This window comes from Acanthaster planci, linkage group LG06 (assembly GCF_054643075.1).
Source record: "Acanthaster planci isolate LZ-2023a linkage group LG06, COTS_SCS, whole genome shotgun sequence".
NCBI classification, from domain to species: Eukaryota; Metazoa; Echinodermata; class Asteroidea; order Valvatida; family Acanthasteridae; genus Acanthaster; species Acanthaster planci.
The window spans coordinates 16,228,542-16,251,866 of record NC_141782.1 but is presented as its reverse complement, the minus strand read 5'-3'; the positions used below and the strand labels follow the sequence as shown (position 1 = coordinate 16,251,866).

Sequence of the window (23,325 nt, the reverse complement as noted above, 5' to 3'; positions counted from 1 at the left end):
TGGAATAATTTGGCTCAATGCAACTCCGAAATGCCAGCGTGAACCAGGCTTGCTCTCTGTTTGACACTTACTGATCGTAACTAATACATGAACAGTCCTGAACGTAACTTGTCAAAATCAACATAAACTGAAAGCAAACAAACCAACTTGTCTTCAACAGCATGACAGAAACCTGGTACCTCATTACCAATAAATTTTGAAGAAAACATTTTTCAAGTGCTTTGTTAGCTTTTTTTAATCTAAGAAATCTGCAAGTTATTTCAAACTCACTTTATCTAGCCCAACTAAAGAAGCACCCATTAATGAAAACACACTTGATGAAAAAACAATGAAAAAACAATGGACCAGCCCATATGCACAAACACAACATTGAAATAACGTGAAATAAACCTGACAGTGGAACAAAGCCATCTAAAACAATGAATTCACAAACAAAAATATGATTTGTGACAACTGTCATGCTTTGATTTGCAGATAAAACTCAAGGTGAAATGCTTCTGTGATGTAAAAAACGGTCCTCACAAATAGTGCTGGCAAAAAAGCACGAACCTTGACAGATAAACTTTTCAAAGATGTACTGAAAAGAATTAATATCCGACAAGAAATTGCAAACAATATTCAACTGTAGAATGTAGAGTTGTTAAGAAACACAAAAATAAAGAACACAATGCTGTCTGACATGCTTCACACAAAATCATGCTCAGTAGGCAAGCAACATTTACTGGCTCGACGTTGTCATGCCAACATTTTAGGAACCAGAGTCCTTGTTCATGCCAGCAATGTAGATGTCTTGCTCATGCCAACAATCTATCATTTTTACTCACAGACAGGCCCAGGTGGATCTGTGTATGTACTCCGGATACGAAATTTGGGTCTATCAGTTTCTGGCCGCCAATGAGGTGTGCTGAGCTCCTCACCAAAACTCGGACTTTTGTCCTCTACTGTCCTCTGTATTGGTTTCACTTCTTTTGTCTTGCTTGATCCCTCGTCTTCTTGCACTTCCCGAAATCTCCGATGGAATGACTGAGAAGCATTCTGATTCCTGTTCAGCTCTGCTTCCGAAGGTCCAGGGATGCCCCTGCTCAACATGGCTAGGACATCTTCCTCATCGTCCTCCCGTCTTCTGGTCTTTTTGTCTGCTTTGTGCTCCTCCCTGTTGTCATGAACCACCTCTTGTTGGTTGATGTGCATCTTGGAGGCTGAATCACTCTGCCTACCTTCTGGCTCAGGGGTGGGAGGAGCAACACCCTGACTCAGAATCGACATTAAGTCATCCTCTTCGTCTCCCTTTGAGGCTGCATCCTTCGATGCTCTTCCTTTGCTAATCTTGCTTTTGTGAGCATCTGAGGGCACAGGCTCATATCCCCGACTGAGCATAGCTAAGAGATCCTCGTCTTCATCCTTGTCCTCATCCTTGTTAGAAACTTGGACCTTTTTCCTCTCGTTATCCTTCTTGCTGACCTCCTTGGATTTTGGAGCTGAGGCTGCAGTGAATCCCTGACTAAACCCCTGACTCAGCATAGATAAAATGTCCTCATCTTCCTCATCCTGTGTGGCTGCAGATTTCCTCCTCTCCTCTGTTGCTTTACCTGTAGTTTTTTTGGAATCAGAGCCTTCAGCTGCATCTCTATTTCCATCCTGAAGAAGGTGTTTTGCTTCACCAGGGAGTCCACCACTAAGTAGTGCCATTAGCTCATCTTCTTCATCTTTTTGATGAGTCTCTGGGATTGATCTAGGATCATGTGTACCTGTGACCCCATCCTTCTTGATGTAAGTGGTCCTGGCCACCTTCTGAGAGCTTGACAGTGATCCGGCTTTACCGCACTTGGCAGGTGACTCGTAGTACGTCTGCACAAACTTCTCATCACTCGGTAACTCAGATGAATTCATATCGTCAGCCAAGTTCTCCACATCAGAATCACAGACTATCTCAGACACATCTGCTTCAGTGTCTGAACCAGTAGGAGAGGATTCTGCTACTGGGTGGTCTTTTCCAGGAGCAAATTCTAGACACCCCTGACTGAGTAATGCCATCAGATCTTCTTCATCATCCTGTCCTTGTTGTTCTTTTCTCGGAGGTTCTTTATTCTGAAAATGAGTATACTTGAGACCAATGCTACCAGTTGGATGACCCCCCTCTTTTTTCATGACCCTATTTGCCTCTTCCTCATTTGGCATTACCTTGGGTGGTAGGTCATCTTCACCAGTGAATGTGTTGTCCAGTTCGGAAGACGAGCATCTGGTGTCCCCCTCACTAAGCCAAGACACTTCATCTTGCTCCTTGTCAACAACGGCGAGCTGGTTCTTAAGGGCTTCACCAGCTGGGACGTCTCCCATACTCAGAAGCATCAGAACATCCTCCTCATCCTCTATGTCCTTTCTGCTGTTCCTACTGGCACTTGTACGCTTACCAGCCGTGTCACTGTCACTGGACTTAACCGATGTCACAGACACTTGCGAGGACAAGAAGAATTTAGGCCGGCTGGTCTTCTTTCCTATGACAGCATCCTCCTCCACAGCGATGGGAGTGTGCGAGTCTGCATCCTCCTCAGAGGGAAGTGTCAGGTACCCTTCAGAATCCGACACATTGACTAGCTCCTGTTCCAAGTCACTGCCTTCAGTTGTCGGGGTGACGGAGGAGTAAGCAGCCAGTGACGACGTGGAGGAGGAGGGGTAAATAGGGGTGAAAGAGGTTCCCGTCTCCGAAGACGCGTCCATGTAAGGGTCATATCGCAGGTCCCCTTTGCTCAGAAGCTCCAACGGATCCTGCTCCAAGTCTTCTGCCTCTTCCCGGATGTCCTCCAGATTTCCATCCTTGACAGGTGTCTGCCTTTTGGGCTGTAAGTCCAATTCCAAGTCCTTCCTGTCCCTTGATGCCGACATCTCCTCGGCACCTGAAATGCTCAAGTTTTGCTCTCTGACTCTCTCCTCTGTAGCAGCCTCAGACCCTTTATTCCTATCCTGTGAACTTTGATCTTTGGTAAGAGCCTCTTTAATGGTTCCTTGGAGGAAGCAAACAATGGGATACAAGGTTGTCCGGGGAGGTACATCAGTGGTAGGTTTAGGTAATTACACAGTAACATGCCATGGGCAACTACAAGCAGAATTGGGACAAGAATCATAATTTGGAATCATGCCTGGGGACAACTACAAAGTTTCAAGTTTGCATAGTAAGAAAGGGGACTTTTCAGTAAGATACAGAATAATTCATTGAGTTATAAAACCTAGGGCCACTTGAACATGGGGACGGAAACAGGTACGTACATTGTGTGAATGTACTGTAACCTGCGCTTTATGTCATTGCTTAGATTGGGTCTAGTCAGAATTTCTCTAAGTCTGAGATGTCATCATGCTCATTTACAGGCTTTCGCATTCATGCAAGGCAGGGCATACAGTACCTCCCACTTGACTAGTGTTCTCTGTTTTTTGTGCATCAGGGAGTGCCTGCTGTTTTCCGTCCTTGGCAGTGAACTTTGACCTAGCAACAGCTACACTGGATCCAAATTTGGCGCGGGCCTGCTGCAATGCTTCAGATCCACTGCCTGTGTCTCCTTTGGCATAATTAACATATTTCACATATTAAGAAGAGTGGCAGATGGAGCATAAGGAAAGTGTGTAAATTGTGTAACAATCCTTCCTCACATTTCAATACAAATACATACAACACAAGATTTTTCACACACCTTTGGGGTACAGCAAAACAATAAAAGTGAGAAATTCTCTTTCAAGGCAATGCAATTCTGCAACATTGCACATGTCTGTATACTTGTGTATGCATGCACAATGTAAAACGTACATCCACAGAGCTTTAAAACCTAGTATCTTAATGGCAGAAACTACAAAATGGATGACTGTGTTGATGAACATAGAATGGTCGCACTGACAATTTCAAATATCACACAGGGAGATCTGCTGTGCAGACTGCACATACCAACACTGATTTCTGGCACACTCGGCCTGGACTCTTGCCTACTGGCCACGGAGGGCACGGAAGGGTCACCACGGACATCTATGTTGGGGGTTGCTGCCGCTGCTGGAAGCCCTCCTGGACTGACTGGTGATGAGCCTGCTGGTGCTGTCGTCCCTCTCGACACCTCCTCTTTCTCCTTCTGTCTGATCTCTCGCCTCCGCTGCCTCCTCTCTGCCATCACCCGCTGCAGCTCTCCTTGCTCGCTCCCAGGTACAACGCCTTCAAGACGATTGGGGGGATAGACAAGGATTTAGGGGGGAGAGGAGTCAAGACAACAGTCGACTGTTTGCTTTTCTTCATGATAGATACCAGGGTACCATCATGCAAGCCACCATGCTGGCTAACACTGCCGACCTAATAAAACATTAACATTAACGGCATCCACAACACACTTTTTTGGAGGGAAGACCATTAAGTAGACATCATGCTGGGATGAAGCACTATCCTGGTTCCATGATCACGGCAGGTAGGTTGCTTCTGGCCTCAGCCACATTCACTTCATAGCACTAAGGCAGCTCAAGTTGCAAATGCAGCCCAGTCCTCTTTCTATAAATGCAAGGTACTTTACACTGACTTGAACAACAAAAACAAGTACTGATTTTACATCATGCTGGTTAGTACACGTCTTGGTTGGAGCACACACACAGGGTGGCAATGCACTTCATCTTGACATTTTCCAAGACGGCCCTCTGAAGAGACTTAGTTAATCACTTTCTCTTGAACAGACAATTCACTGCTCTTCCGCACTACACATTTCAACGGTGAAACAACACAATTAAAATCCAGGAATTCATCTACATGTAAATGATCCATATACCCAAAGTACATGAACATGTACATGTACAATGAACATGCCATGTGATACTTGGCAAACCGACTGATCTTCTCAGTCAGTAAACATGTACATGTAAATGATCCATGTACCCAACGTACATGAACATGTACATGTACAATGAACATGCCATGTGATACTTGGCAAACCGACTGATCTTCTCAGTCAGTAAACATGTACATGTACTTGTACCTACCTGCACATGTACAAAGTCTTTCCCCAGCAGTTACATTATTCCCTGGCATCTTCCATTCAGATTAGCAGCCTGAGTAAGGTGTACCGGTACAGTGTATGTGTTCACTGATGGCAGGGTGCATGAACAGACTGAAACTTATTCCGACAGATGTACAACATCGGAGTATCAATCCACTCAGAGTAACAGATCAAATGTACACACTATGTCCGCTCCAAGTTTGACAAATGAAAGATGGGCAATATGGCCTAAAAATCCAAGCAGTAAGGAGCAAGTCATGTTGTATTCAGCACAAAGAAACATGAGTGCATCTATGATCATCCCAACGTCTTACACCGGAATGCCAGACCATCTTGTTAGCAGGTTTCTGTTCTCTGTCCGGTACGTTTGTGTGCTGTGACATTTAAAATGTGTCAGCTCTGACAATGTGGCAGTGTGAAGCCAATACAGAGAAGACAGTGACTCAGTCGAATCCTTAAAGGGACAGCCACTACTGTAACTACATGATAATAGTGTACATGTAGGTGCTTCAAGTCTTACTTGTCATGCAACATGTTCATATTTGCGTGAAACATTTAAGATCACCTCGTAACTTTCTTTAAGCATTTTTGATGCACCATGTTCCGAAAACTTTTGCAGGAAAAAGACAGCAAATTTTCTGAACAGCTTTAACATTGTGACTAAGCTTGCTTTCAAGTCATGGAAACTCATGAACACACTTCTCCAACTGAACATCTAATCTGACGTCAAAAATGCTTTCTAGATATGCAGGAGTTTAGAGTGCATGAATGAGAGCAGATTACTGAAAAAAATATAATGCAAACAGATCTTCAGTGGAAAATCTTTGACAATTGATTCAAGGCAGCTTTAAGTGCAGAGACTGAAACTTTAACACACTGCAGTGCAAAATGTAGGTGCCACTCTGTGATAAATAATTTTGAAGGAGAGCGATTTGTAATTCTGAAAATTCACACTTTCACATAATAGCACAGTGGATAAATGTAACGAGGCAGGCACATGGTTGCTAGGCAACACATCAGCTGCCTTTGTGAGGTGTTGCCGTGCAGCCCAGATGCAGCGTCTGTGGTCTAGATTTCTATCTAGGTTTAGCATGGCATTCACTTTATTTCTTTCAAGGGGAACTGACAGAGGAAGTCATATGCATATTTTCTTTGTTTTTGATAACGAAATGTCACACTACATGAACATGTATTTTGTGTAATAATATATTGTTAAGGAACAACCCTGCATGGCTGAATCACAAAGATATATGGTGAGCACAGACTGATTTCCATGTATGCATGCATAGTGTTGAGTATGCACCATCAATTTTCATCAGAATGTACACAAACCTTTAACAAAAAAGTATAAGCAATTAATTAAAGACAGAAATCTTCCCATGTGCTGTCAAAGCAAATGCATGTCACTGAAATATGGGCAAGATAAATTGATTTCAAACATTAAACTTGGCCATGTGACATACATGTATGGTATATTTCAATGACACTGTTCTTACACTGTTCTCACATGCACTTGGCCATGTGACATACATGTACGGTATATTCCGATGACACTGTTCTCACATGCACTTGGCCATGTGACATACATGTAGGGTATATTTCAATGACGCATAAACGGTCATACTAGTACATGTAGGTTCATAGAACAGTAATTTCCTGTTGGACAATAAGTTTGGAAATTGGACATAGTGGATGCCTGTAGGGTTAGGTGTCCATGAATATGAACATAGTAATAGACAATTTTACATCAAGCCACAATACATGTACATGACTCATATACATGTACATGCATGCCTCAAACATCTTTCTGAAGAGCGGTTAAATTGCTACAAACCGTGGCTGAGTAGCAGAATATTTAAGATGGACAAGCGACTGATATAGCAAGGACGTTGAGGACTGAGGGATGAGTGTTTTCATCATGCTGGTAAATTTTATTTTGGAAAAGGGGACTGTTGCCGTGGACTGCAAAGTTTGTAACCGCTTTAAAGAAAAGTTGGGCAAACTGCAGTGTTACGGGTATGTGTTTTCAAATGGGGTCCTCGTGCATAAGGGCTCCATATGCTGCACACATCTACTCAAAAAAAAAAAAAACAAGCCTGAAATTTAATAGCCTGGGAACCAGACCACTGTTAAAAGGGACCTCATAACATTATCTTCAATCAATGCATCTCATGTCTACGGAATATGTTTTGAAACTGACAGGTAGCACTACGAGTCATACAAAAAATCTAGATGGCCCATACTACATGTATCACAGGCTTTTACAACTGCTTCAAAATCAAATAAAATTCTAGTGTTGCTACTAAATGGTAATTTCTCCAACTGGGCTTTTCTTTGGAAGGTAGAAACAGCAACGCAAGCAGGAGATGATGCTGAGGACTTTTTCTCTGCTATACATGGGAGGTTTTGGAAAGAGAAGCATCAAACAGGTTGAGCAAAGAAATGACAGGCTGAGATGGGCACGGACTGCATTTGCTTTGTAGGATGTGAGGGAAGGGTGGAGCAGAGAGGAGGAAAGGTGGGTCTTGGGAAGGGGATGGAACGGGACTAAAAGGGGAGATGCGATGCAATGCCTGACTCACTGCTGGCTCCGCCCGCTCTGGGTGAAATTGGGCTGGGCGGCTGCCGCGTCCGTCCACGCCTCCACGGGATCTTGGCTACATGAGGGAAAGAAGCTGTCATTAAGTACTCTCCTTGTTAGTTGATTAGATTATCAGAAAAATTAAATAATTGAGTGATTATGAGGAGAAGTGTTAAAGGAAAAAGGACAATCTACAGTTACATTGTACTTGACACAGAAAGTAACAAGATGAACCTGGAGAAAAAAAATTAGAAATGAGACTGGAAACAGTTCATCAATTTTACTTGAAATAAAATTCTATAATCTGAACAGCATGCTTAATAATGAAGTAATAACACAAATATACTAGTATCAGATATGGCACTTCCATATGTGGTCTTTCAAAATTGTCCTCTGAAAGCGTATTCCAACAAATCACCTAATGGGACAGGAATTGACTATACATTGCTCCAAAATATCACATACATGTAGTAGGATGGGAGAAATATCACTCAAAAGCGTCTGCTCATTTTATATAACAGTCAGTTCCTACAGGTGGCTGTTAAAACTACCGGTATGGCTGGCCATCAATACAAAAGTATGAAAATATTTTACAAAATCTTAAAAAGCCCACACAGCTACGGTATCAGACCACCAAACGATAATACACCTACTACCGAATATTAAATGAAAATTGAATCCTCTTTCAAATTAATGGGACAAATGCACCTTTTGAAGGAACTTGAAGTAAAATTTAAAAAAAAATAAACCCACAGGGAGATTTTTCTTAAAACTACGGCCACCCATAAATATTGTGGGCAAAATGAGATTGGTCTATAGAGTGCTCCATCAACATCTCTACAAGTATTTATTGCTGGAAAAGGTACTCCGATGCACCACCTATTAGGATGTGAATTATCACCCAATGGGTCTGGGATATAGACACTCTTAGCCAAAGATGGGTAAACCACTCCACACTTTCAATAAGAGGTGCCAGTGGCACATCCTTGTTATCCTGTGGTTTGACTTTGTCCCCAACTCCAGTGTCATGGAGTCCCCCGGCCTCGAGGACATCCGCAGGACCATCTCAAGGAGACGTCACTCTCTCTTTGGACATGTATGACCACTACCTGAGGACACGCCAGCTCATACAACCCTAAAGCTCTGTGTTGACTCTCATGGGGGGCCTCCACCCGGACAACGCCTGGAACAGATCTACATGTATAGGGGTCGTCCATGCAATTCTTAGGTGCACTAGCTGGAGAATGACCACAAGCTCCCCATTCGGCAGTTGTGGCAGCTCGCACGTGATCATCAGGTCTGGGTGGCTCTACGTCCCCCATGATGGATAGGAGATCAGCCAGTCAGTCAGAATGATGAAATAGCACCATGAAATAGCACCCGATGGACATGTCTCAATGACTACCAAATGAACAGTCTCATTACCAGCAAATCACACATGGGGATGTCGGAGCACCATGAAATCACCTGACTGAAAACACAAAATGGAAAATATATGCAATGATGCATTGAACACATGAAGAAAGAAGGATAACTCCAGACTTACTGCTGCTGTTCTCTGATGCACTCATGTCGGTCGTTGCGGCTGAGGTGTCCTCCCTGCTAGACGCATCTTTGTCGGCCATCGCCCGACGCCGCATCCTCCTCTCCTCCAGCATCTCCTGGACGGACTTCTCCGAGGGGGGAGGATCAGACAGTGTTGTGTTGTCCACTGACAGCCTGGCTCGATTCCTCCTGTGACAAACGAGAAGACCGAGACTTTCCTTGGGATCTCACTGAAGCAAGTTGGGATGACTCACGGGTTACTTGTACCTGTTAGTGCTATTAACTATAAAGCTGACCAGGATTTCGAGTTGTGGCAGACATAAACAACAAGTGATGAGACAGAAAACTGGGAAGAAACTTCCAGTTCTCTCTGTGAAACAAGTACAAAAGCAAGTTTGGTATTTAGTAAGGTTTTCCCTTAACTTTGCAGTTGCAAATGGCTTCAATGGAAGTCTCAACATTGGCAAAAATGCACAAACGTTACATGACAGTTAGAGAATGGTTCATGCACAATATGTATGTACTGTTAACTTTTATAAATAGAGCTCAGGCAGGGTTGCTACTGAGCAGAAATCTAAAACAATACGCCAGGACTTGTTGAAGACTTTCCAGGACTACACTATGACAGTGTCCATTATATTTAATGTCATTTTGCAGAGAAATGTTGTTCGGTATTATGAACTGGAAGACTGCCAAAGCCACTTCTATACTTCAACACTTCAACATCAAAAACTACTGATGAAACTTCCAGGTAATGAAAAAGAACACATGAGCCAAACATCTGCATTTCAGTAATTGTTTATGGTAATTTGCGGGCTCTCATTTCAGCATTCACAATGAAGATGAACAGAGAGTAGGAATTTCATAAACCTGTTTTGATGTCCAAAGGTTATTAATCAGCATTTTGAAAAAGATGAAATTAAAAAAATGCACTTTTCATGTTGCATATCCTTGTTTTTTTCCCCTTTTCTCTGAATTTTGGAATGGGTTCCTCTGTACCCAGGAACCTATGTTTCAGTTATAGCTCTAACATCTTACACTCTTTGGGACAGGATGTATCCTTGGTCCTTCAACATCCTCCCACAATGTCCAGGTAAAAACTGAATACACTACATGTACCTCGATCCCTTAAATTCTCTGGCAATTCCTGTGACTGCATGGAGCCAGTGCGAGTGGAATCCTGGAGCAGTTAAGCATAAACAACTGAAGGATTAAACCACAACCCTGACACAACACATCCTTCCAAATTAGTCACCCTGTGTTGCCATTTTGCCTCAGGTCTCCAAATCCTTACAAAAACCACCCACAGGAATTGAAAGGACTGGGGAAGGTCTAGGGATGGGGTACCCTGCCTTCAAACGTACCTGCTCTCCCTTCTCCTGCTAGTCTCGTTCACCCTCTCAGCATCGTCTGGCGACAGGCTGCTCCCCAGGTCCAGGGACCGTCTCATTTCCCTCTTGTCCATGCTGTAGGCGGCCGTGGGCTTGAGGGAGCGGCGCAGGCTCTTGCGGTCCACCAGCTCGGCGCTGCGGCGATGCTTGCGCAGGTTCTGCTTGCGCTCCACAGGGATGTCAATGTCGCCGTCCTCTTGCTTAAGCGCGTACTAGAAGTTGGAGATGGAGGAAGCAGAATGAGTCAGTTTCAAAGACATCAGAAGCAATAATTCAAAGCATTTTAAGAGGCATTTTGTAAAAAAGTAAGCAGTGTCAGTGTTGCATGAATCTGGAATCTTTTGCTCACCGTGGACAAACTTGAGCACATGACCACTGCAAATCAGGAAGTCCCCCATTAACAAATGGAGATCTGTGGCTACTACTCTTCAGGGAAAATGCCCAGAGTAATGTATCTTGTGCAGCAGCTGGCACAACTGACTTTTCATGACAGGCACTTCTGCTGCCTTCAGTTACTGCGCACAAGTACAAAACCTTTGGTAGTATTTAAAATGCAGATGGGAATGAGAAGTGAACTTTGAACTTTTGAATTGGTCACTTTCAGTGCCCCGCTTACAAGGTTCAAGTCCTGTTAGATCCCACGGAAAGACAACCTGTACATAGATGGCGGGATATCCCCTGTGAAGAATCTGAGTTTTGAAAATAAATGGGAATCTCCTGGCTCCAGAGCTGAAGTGATTAAGTTAGTGGGATACTGAATCACTGATATTCAATTCAGTATATTGATGAATACAAGGAATATGTGACCCAACATAACAAAAGGAGCAGTAAGTCACCAGATCCACTTTGAATTTAAAGGCTTTTAAACGAATCTTGCATAGTGTAAATAAATAGAAAGCCACATCATTTTCAACCACATTGTATCTATATTCATCAGGATACCAAATTGTGTGACACATCAAAGCAAAGAGCTAAATTTGTTCTATCTAATGTCAACTGAAACACAAATACTGTCTTAAGACCCATATTGAAGGATCCAGTCCAAACACATGTAAAGTCGAGACCTGTAACTGCACACTATACCAAAGGCTACAATCCAAACTAAAGCCAGCTGAGCTCAATTTCACACTCGGCCTCATTCCTGAGACATCTTGGTCTAGTTCCCAGCCTCCCCCCCTCACCTCGTACAGCTTGAACTGCTCCACCAGGTCCAGGTCAGTTCCCTTGCGGCTCATCAGTAGTTTGGTGGCCTCTTCTATTTGTTGCTGCTCCAGGGCATCCGTGATGTCGTAGTAGGTGTCCTGGTCCGGTATGCCATTCAGGGTCTGAAAGGATCCATGAACAATAACTAACAGGCAATATTCAGACCGACTGAAATATTTTTGTTCTAATGACAGGAGGATCATTTGTGACCGAATGTGCTTTCTTGAGGTGCTTCAATTTTAAGGTGGAAACAAAAAACATAAAAAAGGACATCCAAAACTGGCCAAATTAAAACCTGAATACCTAATCACTCTTACAACATATGGTGGTACCGGTACATTTAAGTCCACCTTAACAAAATGATATGATCATTACTCGGTGCACTCAATTAACTTAAAAATCAATTTAATTAATCAAGAGCACAAAGTTTGAGTTTTGAGTTTCTAGGGGTAGGAGATAACTTTCTACCACCATGTTTTGGGTATCCTTCACCAACGTACATTTATAACACTGTGTTGATTGAAGGCATGCGACAAATTTAAAAGCTTCCTCTGCTTGCATTTACACCAAAATCTCCATCTAACCAGTGCAGATGCTTTGGCACCAGACCGCTAAGTTTGACGGGATCAGCTGGCCGGTTCGAATCAGAAGAACAGAGGACACGTCGCTAAACATTGCATTATATGATGTGCTTTTTGCATTGAGTATATGCTGTTAATTATATATGGGCTGATGGTCAAGTGGTAAGATATTTGCATTATTAAGTAGGAGGTTGTGGGTTCAAGTTCTATGTGAGTATGAACATCTTCATAAGCCCTCCGTCAACACTGAGTATGCAGTGTTGTAAATATATATTGGCGGTAAGCATGAAAGCCTCCAAATACAAAAAATAACTCCCAAATGCACAAATTCCATCTTATATATCTTATATATCTGTGTTGCTTACCTTGTTGATGAGCGACATAGCATAGAGGAGGATCTCTGAGTCTTGACCATCGTCCTTCAGCAGTTCCATGATGCTGCTCCACGTCCGTTTGCCTGCAGCAGGAACAGTGACATGGGGGAAACTGAGAATTCGTCAGGACACACTGGGCAGTGTGGCCTGGCGGTGAGGACTTGGGACTTCTGAATCAGAGGGTCAGGGGTTTAAATCCAAATGTTGGCCTAATGTGGTGATCCTGGACAAGCTAGTACTTGTCCCTTTTGCCGTTATCAACTCCGGGGGAAAAAAAGGTCTATAAAATTAACCACTTTGCGTCTGAGGACATGCCAACATGACCTGGCCATCCTAATTGATGGCTTATAACTTCATGTGTGCCTTGACACACCCAATGCTGACGCTGAAAAACGCCAATGCCTCATTTGTTCAGTAAACATACAAACAAGTGTGTGGAGGTGGACTGTGTGTTGAAGTTGAACTTAGCCATTGTACGTGGGCAGTTGTGGCAGCAATTATCACCGTGGATGCAGCCCGGAATATTGAAACATATAGGGTTATTGTTCAAATTCGGTTCAAATGACTCTTGCAAATCATTATGTGTGGTGCTTGGCTGTATATCTGAAGATCGCTCATATATCCTCCCCTTTTTTTAATTGAAAACTTTAGCCCCCCCCAAAAAAAGTCAGAAAAGGGTTAAGAGACTGATGACAACTACTCCATCACAACCCCCCCCCCAATTATTCAATTTCCCTAATGGCGGTCATAATACTTGACCTCCTGGATAATCATTTCCTTCCAGAATGGCAGCAGAATTTTGGACAGAGTGTGTTCCCCTGTGAACTTGATCTGAATAAGTTTCAAAATGAATTCAGGTGCTCTTGAAACAAAGACAGAAATTAGAGACACAAAAGCCCTGTCAGCAGACTATAGTCCAAATCTTTTCTTTCTATTATCGGTACGTTTGGTAGATGTCTGGGTTAGAAAAATTGCAAAGACAGAAGTACAAAACATTCTTCACAACAAGCACAGTTAAGCAACAGTACCTTGTTCTTTGTCGACCACGCATGATGCTTGGTACAGCAGTGCAGCATTTGTGTCTGTGTACTCGACGAAGACCAGCAGTAGCTTCAGTGACGTCTTCACCACCAGACGATACTGGAAATTATCAATGCCAAAAGGATTAAACTGCATGAAGTATTGAACTGCTAAGGCCTCTGTGGGTTGCTAGTAGTAAGTGGCCCTCGAAGCTTTTGTTTTGGGTTTTTGTTTTTTTGCAACTGTCTGATAAACAACTGCCTGAATGACATGAAGAAGAGCACTCGGAGAAAGATGGGAATGATATGAAATATCTTGGGAGGAAAGAAACAGGGCCTAAATGCCACAGATTTCTCTGGAGTTTATTCAGAACTAACTCCAACTTCCCACACACTTTTGCTGAGAGCATTCCCGATTCCTGCAAACCCATTACTGTGGAAGAGATTGCAGCATACGTGTATTCTTTGTATGTACACAATCCAGGGCCGTTCCAGTACATGTACCTGCTGCCAGCCTGTTCCTTCCTCAATTCTGCAAAATCCAGTAAAAATCTCCCACTGGATTTTGCAGGGTAATTGGCATGGTTAAGGCTACTTCCTTGCTCACGATCAGCGTCAACGTAAATGAGATCACAAAGCCGACTTGACGGCTAGAAACATTTGTGCCAAGGTTTACTAGGCTTGGAGAGTGTTTGACTGTTGCAAATTTGCAGCACCAACATTTGCCATCACACATTTACATCTGCCTGCACTAAAGTACCAGCTAACCCTCAGGCTTGAAGCTATAACCTGCCTATACATCTTGACTCACCCTGGACGCCAGTAATGAGTAGAGCCATTGGACGGTGTCTGAGTGTTCAATGACTCCATTCATCCCATCCACGTACAGCATGATCTGGCCCAGAGCTGAGGGTAAAAGCAGCACAGCACCCACGACATGTGGAAGATTAGAAAGTATTCTACTGTTCAGTATCCTGTGAGATACGGTAAGTTGTCTGGTGAAGCGCTACACACTCGTACTCTATTGACACAGAAACTTTGTAGTCTGAAAGCGTATACCTTAGGCCCAATCCAGCCATACGTGTAGGTTCTTTACCAAAAACATTCCAAACTTTGGCAAATTTACAAATTAATGAACATTGTTTCCATGTCACATGTTGAATGAATAATCTGAGGTCATTATCTTCTCACTCACATTTCATTATGTACATGGAAATGTGTTTACCATATTTTCACTGTGTCAGTAACATATATGTACGTGTAGAATACGGGTTCCCACAGGACTAAAATTGCAAACTATTCGGAGATTCCATGCATACTGTTTACAAGTTTGGTAATGTATACAGTTTGTGCAACGGAACAACTTTGAAATATTCAGAGATATTTGTAGCACTGGTCTATTAGCGCATTCAAGGCTCATGAGATTCAACAGGTCTATATTCTATGTCTTTCTATTTTCTTCCAAGAAAACATCTACTTCTCTTCCCAATTTCCTTTGATATTTGGATGTCAAATTCTGAATGAGATCACTTGGAGGTTCCTGTTGAAGTTGGCTTATTATGAACAATCTAGGCTCGCTGTTTCACAAGTGACAAGAGCAAACCCTCATTCGGTGGCATGTGTTGGCCATCTCACCTCTGAGGATGTAATTCTGGTAGTTCTGGTCAGCATCTGTCCCCACCTTGATGAGACAGGCCAGCCCGTCTGCACTGACAAACTCGTGCACCAAATCCTTGTCATCCTGTCATGGGGTGCAGCAAATAAACACGTCAACTTGGCTTTGCCACTATAACAGACCCTTAGAAAATAAATGTCGGTGCTCTTTAATTGAAAATAAAAATTCTTTTGTATACTTTCTGACATCTGGCATAAGCTACACGAAGCAAAGACATCCACGTTGGCCGGGACATGCCATGTGCCTACACAGATTTGTGCACACTTGGCAGGTTGGCATAAGCCATGCAGCGCATTTGAATACCAATCTCTGTTGGAATGTTAAGTCAACGCGTATGTGCCGAATAGTCAGGTGAAATGGTCCCTACAAACCCCCTCTCCTCTTTGGTGTGTACTCCTACGCATTACAATATTTCTACGTGTGTACTCCGAACATACGGTGTACCGGTACCATGCACATGAACACGCATTTGCCTTCATGTACATACAAGTACCGGTATATTGTGAATGCAATGGGCCTTATACTGGCATTAGTCATTGTAACAGGACAACATTCAGGAGTCAAGGAGTCAAACAATTACTGGAGACCTAAATATCACACTGTTTGTGACAGCTTTTTCTCAACACAGTGACAGATTTGTCACCGGCAAATACGAACAACAGAGGATGACGGAAAAACTCAAAAAAAACTTCCTCAAATGATCAATCAGCTTTCCTCCAATGTCGTAACACCAAGTCATAAAACAAGGAGTACAGAAGACAACACTCCAGATGGAATAATACGACAAATACTTTTCATTGGTCAGAAAAACATGTGGTAAACATGTTGACCCCTGCAAAGGAGACTTGGCCTTGGCCTGATGTATCCAACTGCTCAGCAAGGCTGAGGGATGTTGAAAGAGGAAAATGGGTTGACCAGACTGATGCTGATAGAAGAGATAATGCACCGACTAAACACCCAGATAACATAAAGGTCATTTTTTTTTTTTATATTAGTGTACCATACATGTAATGTCTGTTGCTATTATAAAACCTGGGTACAGGAGGCCAGAAGTTCGAAGTGTTAGGCCAAAAGCAAAAGTCAACCAATGGCATTCTCTGCTGATGTCTGCGGTGAGCGCTTGCAATGACCAGACATTTGCATCTACATGTATTTGAAACTAGGGCTAGTTCGAATAATTCAGGATTCACATAGGCCTATCTAACCTTCATTTGCCAGCATATTAGAATATTTGGTATTACAGTATAAATAAAAACACAAAGTTCCCAATATTTCCTGATGACATCAGGGAAACTACATGTACATGTACACGTAGAGAATTAAATACTAGTTATACATGCCGATAGAAAAACAAGTACCATTACTCACAGTTAATAAAAATAACATTTTAGACATGAACAACTTTGAGAATTAAACATCTTGGGAATATGTACATGTAAGTCAACATTTTTTAAGTTGCCAATATACGTTGAGGTCAGGTCGTGCAAATATGGTTGATTATTAAGTGGAAGCAGAAGTTACAATGTATTTTTAGCTTTATTGTTGGGCCTATAAACCAGCTGCCTGTACCAGTACATGCAAAATGCTTGTTACAACTTGAAATAAGATTTTGGAATGCACTGTTGTGACCAAAAAGCTAGTGATTTGAAGGCTATGAATGTGACCCACAACGGATAACAGGGCCAGCAATTATTGCCTGTGATTTTAGGCAAGCATCAGGGCATACTTTGAGCAACGCATGGCTGTATTTTGCACTTTTGGGGGAGGGGGTCATTTGAAATTTTACAAAAGGATGCTGAACATGGAAGGTTAATAAGCTTCAATGAGAATTTCTGAACAATTTAGGTCATTACGAAAATTGAAGTGATTGGGAGACCAAGACCAATTTGTTTGGAAGTTCTTCTTCCAAAAAAAATGGATTTTGCCATCTACATGGATCATCAAACTTCAATGAGTACTTTTACTGATGTGGACATAGACCCAAACCTTTACAACCAACCCTGCCTCTTTAACCTCTTCTTCCCTGAATCTCACAGGACTCCCGCTGCTCCACATAATTCCATCACAATATTGCCCAGGCCCGTTAATTACTGGGGAGAACTACTCTCTGGCTGTGCGCCAGTGTAGTGTAGTCTGGGCTGTGCCATGACCACTCTGGGCTGTTTGGAAGTGTGCACCACCCTGATGGAATAAACTGACCCAGGGGACTGGAATTTTGATATTCATCATCCTAAAAATTCCCTGCCCTTGCCGGCAGGGGTTTAGGGATTTGTAAAATGACATCGGCTTTTACCCTTTTGGGAGGGGAATTGAGAGATCCATGTACATGTATGTGCATACTCTTTAATCAGTTAGTTTCTGCTTCCCCATGGGATGGCCAAGCGAATGTAAATATGAGAAATACAAATTAAGCATTCTAAAATCTAAAGCACATGGATACAAAACTTCTGTTGTACCTGAATGTGAAAGACTCTGTCAGGTTGAGTAGAGGGTTAGGGTTAGGGTGAGTAGATGTAATGCACAGCTACATGTACATGAATAACAAAAAATAATTAAACCAAGTGCCGATCAACAAGAGGAAATATATCAGTGTACAGTACCTGAAATATTTGTTTGAGTGAAAATAGTGCCCTGCGGAGTTCTCGCCCAGTTGAATTGAGCAGCTTCTCTGAAAAGACAAACACAAATTGAAAAATGACTAGTACCGATATGAATTCATCAACATTAAACAAAACTGGAGAAAAAACTCTGGGGGCTCTAACAGCTGAAAAGAAAAGCACTTCAGGCAATGTCATTATCAGTCATTTTGGAATGCTTAAAATGTTCTCTCACAATGACAGTGACCCCGTAACCCCTAACAGCTGTTGCAGGTATCCTTTTCTGCGGCTGTCATCTGATTTCACTTCACAGTTCATATTTGGTCAAACTTAACCCTGGCTGTTTTCCAATACTCAACTTCGTCTCCGTCTCAGGCTTCGTTCCCAAAACCAATCCCCGATTGTGGGCCTGAAGTGTTTAAACTACATTGGATTACTGTAATATTTGGCTTTCTTGCATCTTATTTGATGTTTTGTGGTACTATTAGACTGATTACTGCGCTTACAGCTTCAAAGTCAGCTAGTAAAAAAAAAAACAGTTAAAGCCTGAGACGGAGCCGAAGTTGAGTATTGGAAACGGCCCATGCAACAGATGAACATCCCAGTACCAGTGGATCACGAATGTAACTTGTTTAATTATGGACAATTTATCTTTAAAGCTTAAATATAAAAACACAAAAGTGCTTTGGTACATAGCAGCTGTTTCCACTGTACAGAAAACATCTTGTTTCCATGTCACACAACATCAAGCTACACATCTACATGCAACATTGATCATTCACGACAAAAAAAAAAAACAGATCTGTTCTCTTGTATGGCAATTTTGTAAGCCCTGACTTGGGTTGAAAAAAGTCAGAGACCCGCATTAAAGACCATTAATGGCATGAGCTAGAAAGATCAAAATGTATATAGCTAACTGGACTCCCATTTGATGTGCATTTACATGTACAAGAATGTATTGTGCATAGTTTAAACATGTAACCCAGTAGGTAAAGTTGTTTTTCAAGACTGAAGCATTTTTCAGAAAGAGAAAAAACACGGTGCATGTAAAGGAGACACAATGATTGCAACGGTGGTATGGTTTCAATGAGCCTCAGAAATTCATGTACTGGTAAATACATGTACATGTGAGTGGGGCATTTGATATGAAATGATCCGTATAATAAAGACTGCCATTCCGGTATGGCTTTAAAACCCTCCTATGCTGAAGTCACTCTTTGGGTCACTTGGTAAACACCTCAAAGAAGCACAGCTGTGTCGTGTTGTGCACTGCACCAACATGCAAGAGAGTGACCTTGGGCACTTGTGCATATTTTTGCTGTAAAACTAAAGGAGGGTTAGTTAATTAATTAATAGTCACGGGAAAGCATGAGAGGAAACTAAAGTCTACCGGTAACTTGATTCATAAATATCTACTGGAATACAGTAAACTGTACATTGACAAATGTGTATACTGTAAATGTTTGACCCACATTCCAGTGCTTCCTCATTCCAAAGTACATCTACCGTACCACAACAGTGTCAATGGTAAAAATGGAAAGTAGTTTTCAATACAGGCAGATTTCACAATAGCACGCCACCAAGAGTTTGTAACGCGCTGGCCAATCAAAATGCAAGAAATGTGTTGCCCATTTCCAAATGCGCGCTGTCCGGTCAACGCAACTGGACGTGTCAACCCATTCAAACGTGCAATGTGTAAAGTGGCCACCGTATTGTAAACTCTTGGTGGCGCACTATTGTGAAACGCACATATTTGTTAGGTTTGAATCATAACCTAATGTACATGCACGGTACATGCGGTGCTGGGGTAATATACCAGTAAGTAATAAGATACATGTAACTGTATATACATGTACATGTACCCCCTTCCAAAAACATTTGTACATTTACATGTACAGTAAAATGTACATATCATTAAATACTAACATTGATGGAAATGTGTGTCTGTACTGCAGACTGCCAGCAGGGTCAGAACGTAACTGGTCAGTGTTTTTCTGATCGGTATGAACTATACAGGTACATGTACCTGTAGCTTCCTGTCAAGATGTTTAAAACAAAAATCATGTGACAATCTGCCAGTTGCCATGGCACTGGGTCCTGGTGATCTCATCAATCTCACTAACTGTTTCGAAGATTCCCTACATGCAAAAGCACACACCAATCAAAAACACAATTAATGAAACATTTTTGAAATATTTTTAAGGTACAAAGCCAGATTTGTTGATTAAGCCTCCGCCCTGACATAAAAGTACTGCATCTTTACCTGTGACCTCCTTAATCTTATCTCTCCTTGTATCAGTGCAAGCATATAGTCTACTCTTTCTGGCCACGTTTTTCCTACTCCAGAATCGAACCAGTTCAGGGTCCGGAGCCATCATTCCACTTCTAATCTTGTGTAAATTAGCTAGCGCTTCTCCTACGTACAGACAATGCTTCCAGTAGTTCCAAAGCTCAGAAACGTTCTCAACGCACAATGTCCGCCCAGTACAATATCATTTCCCTCCAAAACATCATAGCATGCCATGATTTGTTGTCGAAGAAGGGGACATTTTTCTAAAAATCAGGCCGCAGATAAAAATCCAACTGAATCTCAAACACAGCTGAGTGACTTCACAACACTTGCTACTGGTATAGATACAATGTAGATCAGTTAAGCCACAAGTACATGGTATGTACATGTGCATATGATCTTCTTCCAAAATAAAACTGAGCTAACATGGCTGCATGTGATGGTTCTTGATTAATTTACTGACTGACTGAATGACTGGATGCAGCAGAATCTTGAAGCAGATGTTTCTGGACGTTACTTGAGTCATTTAGCTCAACCAATCACTGCCCTGTGTGACTGCTTCTAGAAGCACCGCATCCAATCCTCAGCATCTGTGATGATCACTATACCAACTGAGCTGATGACAAGAACAAAAAGCCTTCTGATTATATGTACCCTGTTAACCTTTTCCAAAGGCAATCACAGCATGCACACACATTGCATGATCATGGGTCCTTGCTCTATGGTATGACAATGTACATGTACACACACGGCAGTAATCTTTCTTCCAACATGAAAATAACTTAATGACCAATCAGCGACTCATCAGGTTCGAAAAAAACTTTAATAGCTCTTACAATTTTTCCTGAGTTTACAAAGACGTGGACTTGCATTCGAACACCCCTAATGCTAATGGAGCATTCTGTGAAGATCATCAAACAGGGTTGATCCACTAGTGGCAATGGGGAATGATGCAAAATGCCCTGGAACTTTTGTAACTGTACTTTTTCTCAGCCAGGCTAACTGGCAAGGCCAACAAGCTCATACATGCTCAATTCATTATTTCATAATCTGGAGGTGACTGAAGCCCCCACTCATCAGCTGTTCCTGTGTGTATGATAGAGGGGGCTGTTGCTACTGAAGGCGTACAACTGAGGGTGCAGACCACTAATTCAAGTGAGAATTTCTGGCCAGCTCATTAGCATTAAAAGTGCCCCCCACAGTATCTTTTGAAAAACAGATTGATGTAAATTGTTGCCAGGATCAACTCCCAGGGTCTTTGAGCTTTCATATGAGAGCAGAAAGGCTAAAAACTACGGTTGAAAAATGGTCCTAAGTGCCCCAAAAAAGTTTAGGGTTGTCACTTGAAAAATGGCTGCAATCAGACTTCAGAAAAATCACTTTTTGGGGGGGGTGATTTTGTTTTGTGGGAATAATTAAAAATGTAATTGGTTAACCAACAAAAAATTGAAAGATTAGTGACCAGACAAGAATTTCATTTGTGTTTCAGAAATCTCAGGGATGTGGGCGTGCATGCTATTGGGCCCTGAATGGTGCTGATTTTACACTGTTTTCAATGGGGCTTGAATTAGTCGACTGTACCCCTAAGCACTGTTTTGCTTTCCAGTATTACATGTATATTGTTATAGTCATCTGACAGCACTACATGAATCTAAATATGTACATGTACGTAGAAGTTCATCTCCAATAGCTACATGTACATGTTCCCTATGGAAAGTAAAGGACTTTTCATCAAAGAGAAGGTTCCTATTTACATGTACTTACGTCTTCACATAAGTAAAAAGTAACAAGGGCAACTAATTTATTAGCAAATTGTCATTCAACTGTTCATTTTATATAAACTTTATCCATGCACATATTGTACATGTCGGGTAATGAAAATCTTTAAATTTGGTCGGCATGAAAGCTGGGTCACTGTGTACAATGCACCTTGCAATCACACACTGGTAATAACGGTACATGTACATGCACAGGTGTACAGGTAAACATAATGTACATGTACATGTACCACTTATCATCTGAGTGTACACATCATAATACAACACTGGTATGATGTGACCCCAGACTGTTTGAATGTCTGTTTTGTTGTGGTACTGACAAAATTGCACAGCAATATACTTGAAAAGAACGCCAAATATTCTTATTACTGTACAGGGCACAATGTATATTTGCCCACCACTACCGGTAGGTCATTCCTCCCCCCCCCGGACACGGACTAAAAATACGTGCAGAATGAAATTGTTCTGCCTGATGCATAAATGTACAATGTAACGGTACATGTGCATGTGCATGTAAATGGCCTACAGCACTTCCACAATTAGTCTTAATTACATGTAATAAGCCAAACTGTAAGCAGATCCATGAACAAAAGGCAAAAGTTCAGTCTCATATAGACCACTCTCATTTTGCCTACAACTTGTACGGGTGGCCAAAGTCTGCAGAAATATCACCGTTTGCTTGGCTTTCAATTTTCCCTCCAATTCGTTCAAATGGACATTTGTCCTAATAATTTCAAATAGGATCATACATGTACATGTGCATTTTCATGTAGTAGTACAATGTACATTTTTAATAATCCAGTGTTCTGACAGTCGCATGGAATTTTCAACATTGTAAATTATTCTTTTTCTCTTATACCGATGGCCAACTATAGTTTTCACTGTCACATCAAATGAACAGACACTGAGAGTACATACAAGTGCACATATTTTCAGGAGTATGTATGTATGTATGTATACGGTTAGCGTGTATCCAAGTTACTGAAATTCTGAGCCCTATTTATGTACACCTGCAGTCTGCGTCTTAGATTTACAAGACGTTGCTACTGGTGTTAGGGTCTGATGACATCTTATCATAGAGCCAAATTCCTGGCATGTTTAACATGGTCAGTCATCAATACATCATAGCGGGAGCATCTGGAGGCCAGAGAGCGCGCAAGCCAGGGAGAGACTACGCACTGTGTACCGATACAGAGCTACCGCAGGGATGCTGGGATTATCAGGCTCTCGTAGGAACAAGATGGTTTCGGCATTAGGTCATTGTGGAGGCAGAATT

General features: G+C 42.0%; 1 protein-coding gene across 33 annotated transcripts in view; it reads right to left on the bottom strand.

Annotated features, from left to right (window-relative positions):
* Positions 1–23,325, bottom strand: part of LOC110983049 (FH1/FH2 domain-containing protein 3-like) — a 108,150-nt gene that overhangs the window by 57,662 nt on the left and 27,163 nt on the right. For 30 of the 33 annotated variants that reach the window (XM_087137997.1, XM_087137986.1, XM_087137984.1 and 27 more), the window contains exons 4-15: positions 17,985–18,052; positions 15,345–15,450; positions 14,521–14,615; positions 13,719–13,830; positions 12,682–12,773; positions 11,714–11,857; positions 10,506–10,744; positions 9,143–9,330; positions 7,598–7,672; positions 3,932–4,189; positions 3,399–3,551; positions 825–3,002 (exon numbers count right to left, since the gene is read on the bottom strand). In XM_087137997.1, coding sequence (XP_086994123.1) covers positions 825–3,002; positions 3,399–3,551; positions 3,932–4,189; positions 7,598–7,672; positions 9,143–9,330; positions 10,506–10,744; positions 11,714–11,857; positions 12,682–12,773; positions 13,719–13,830; positions 14,521–14,615; positions 15,345–15,450; positions 17,985–18,052 — 3,708 coding nt within the window. Of the gene's footprint in view, positions 1–824; positions 3,003–3,398; positions 3,552–3,931; positions 4,190–4,998; positions 5,459–7,597; positions 7,673–9,142; positions 9,331–10,505; positions 10,745–11,713; positions 11,858–12,681; positions 12,774–13,718; positions 13,831–14,520; positions 14,616–15,344; positions 15,451–17,984; positions 18,053–20,244; positions 20,823–23,325 lie in introns of those variants that run through there. The other 3 variants (XM_087138003.1, XM_087137993.1, XM_087138017.1) reach the window with 3 other exon arrangements.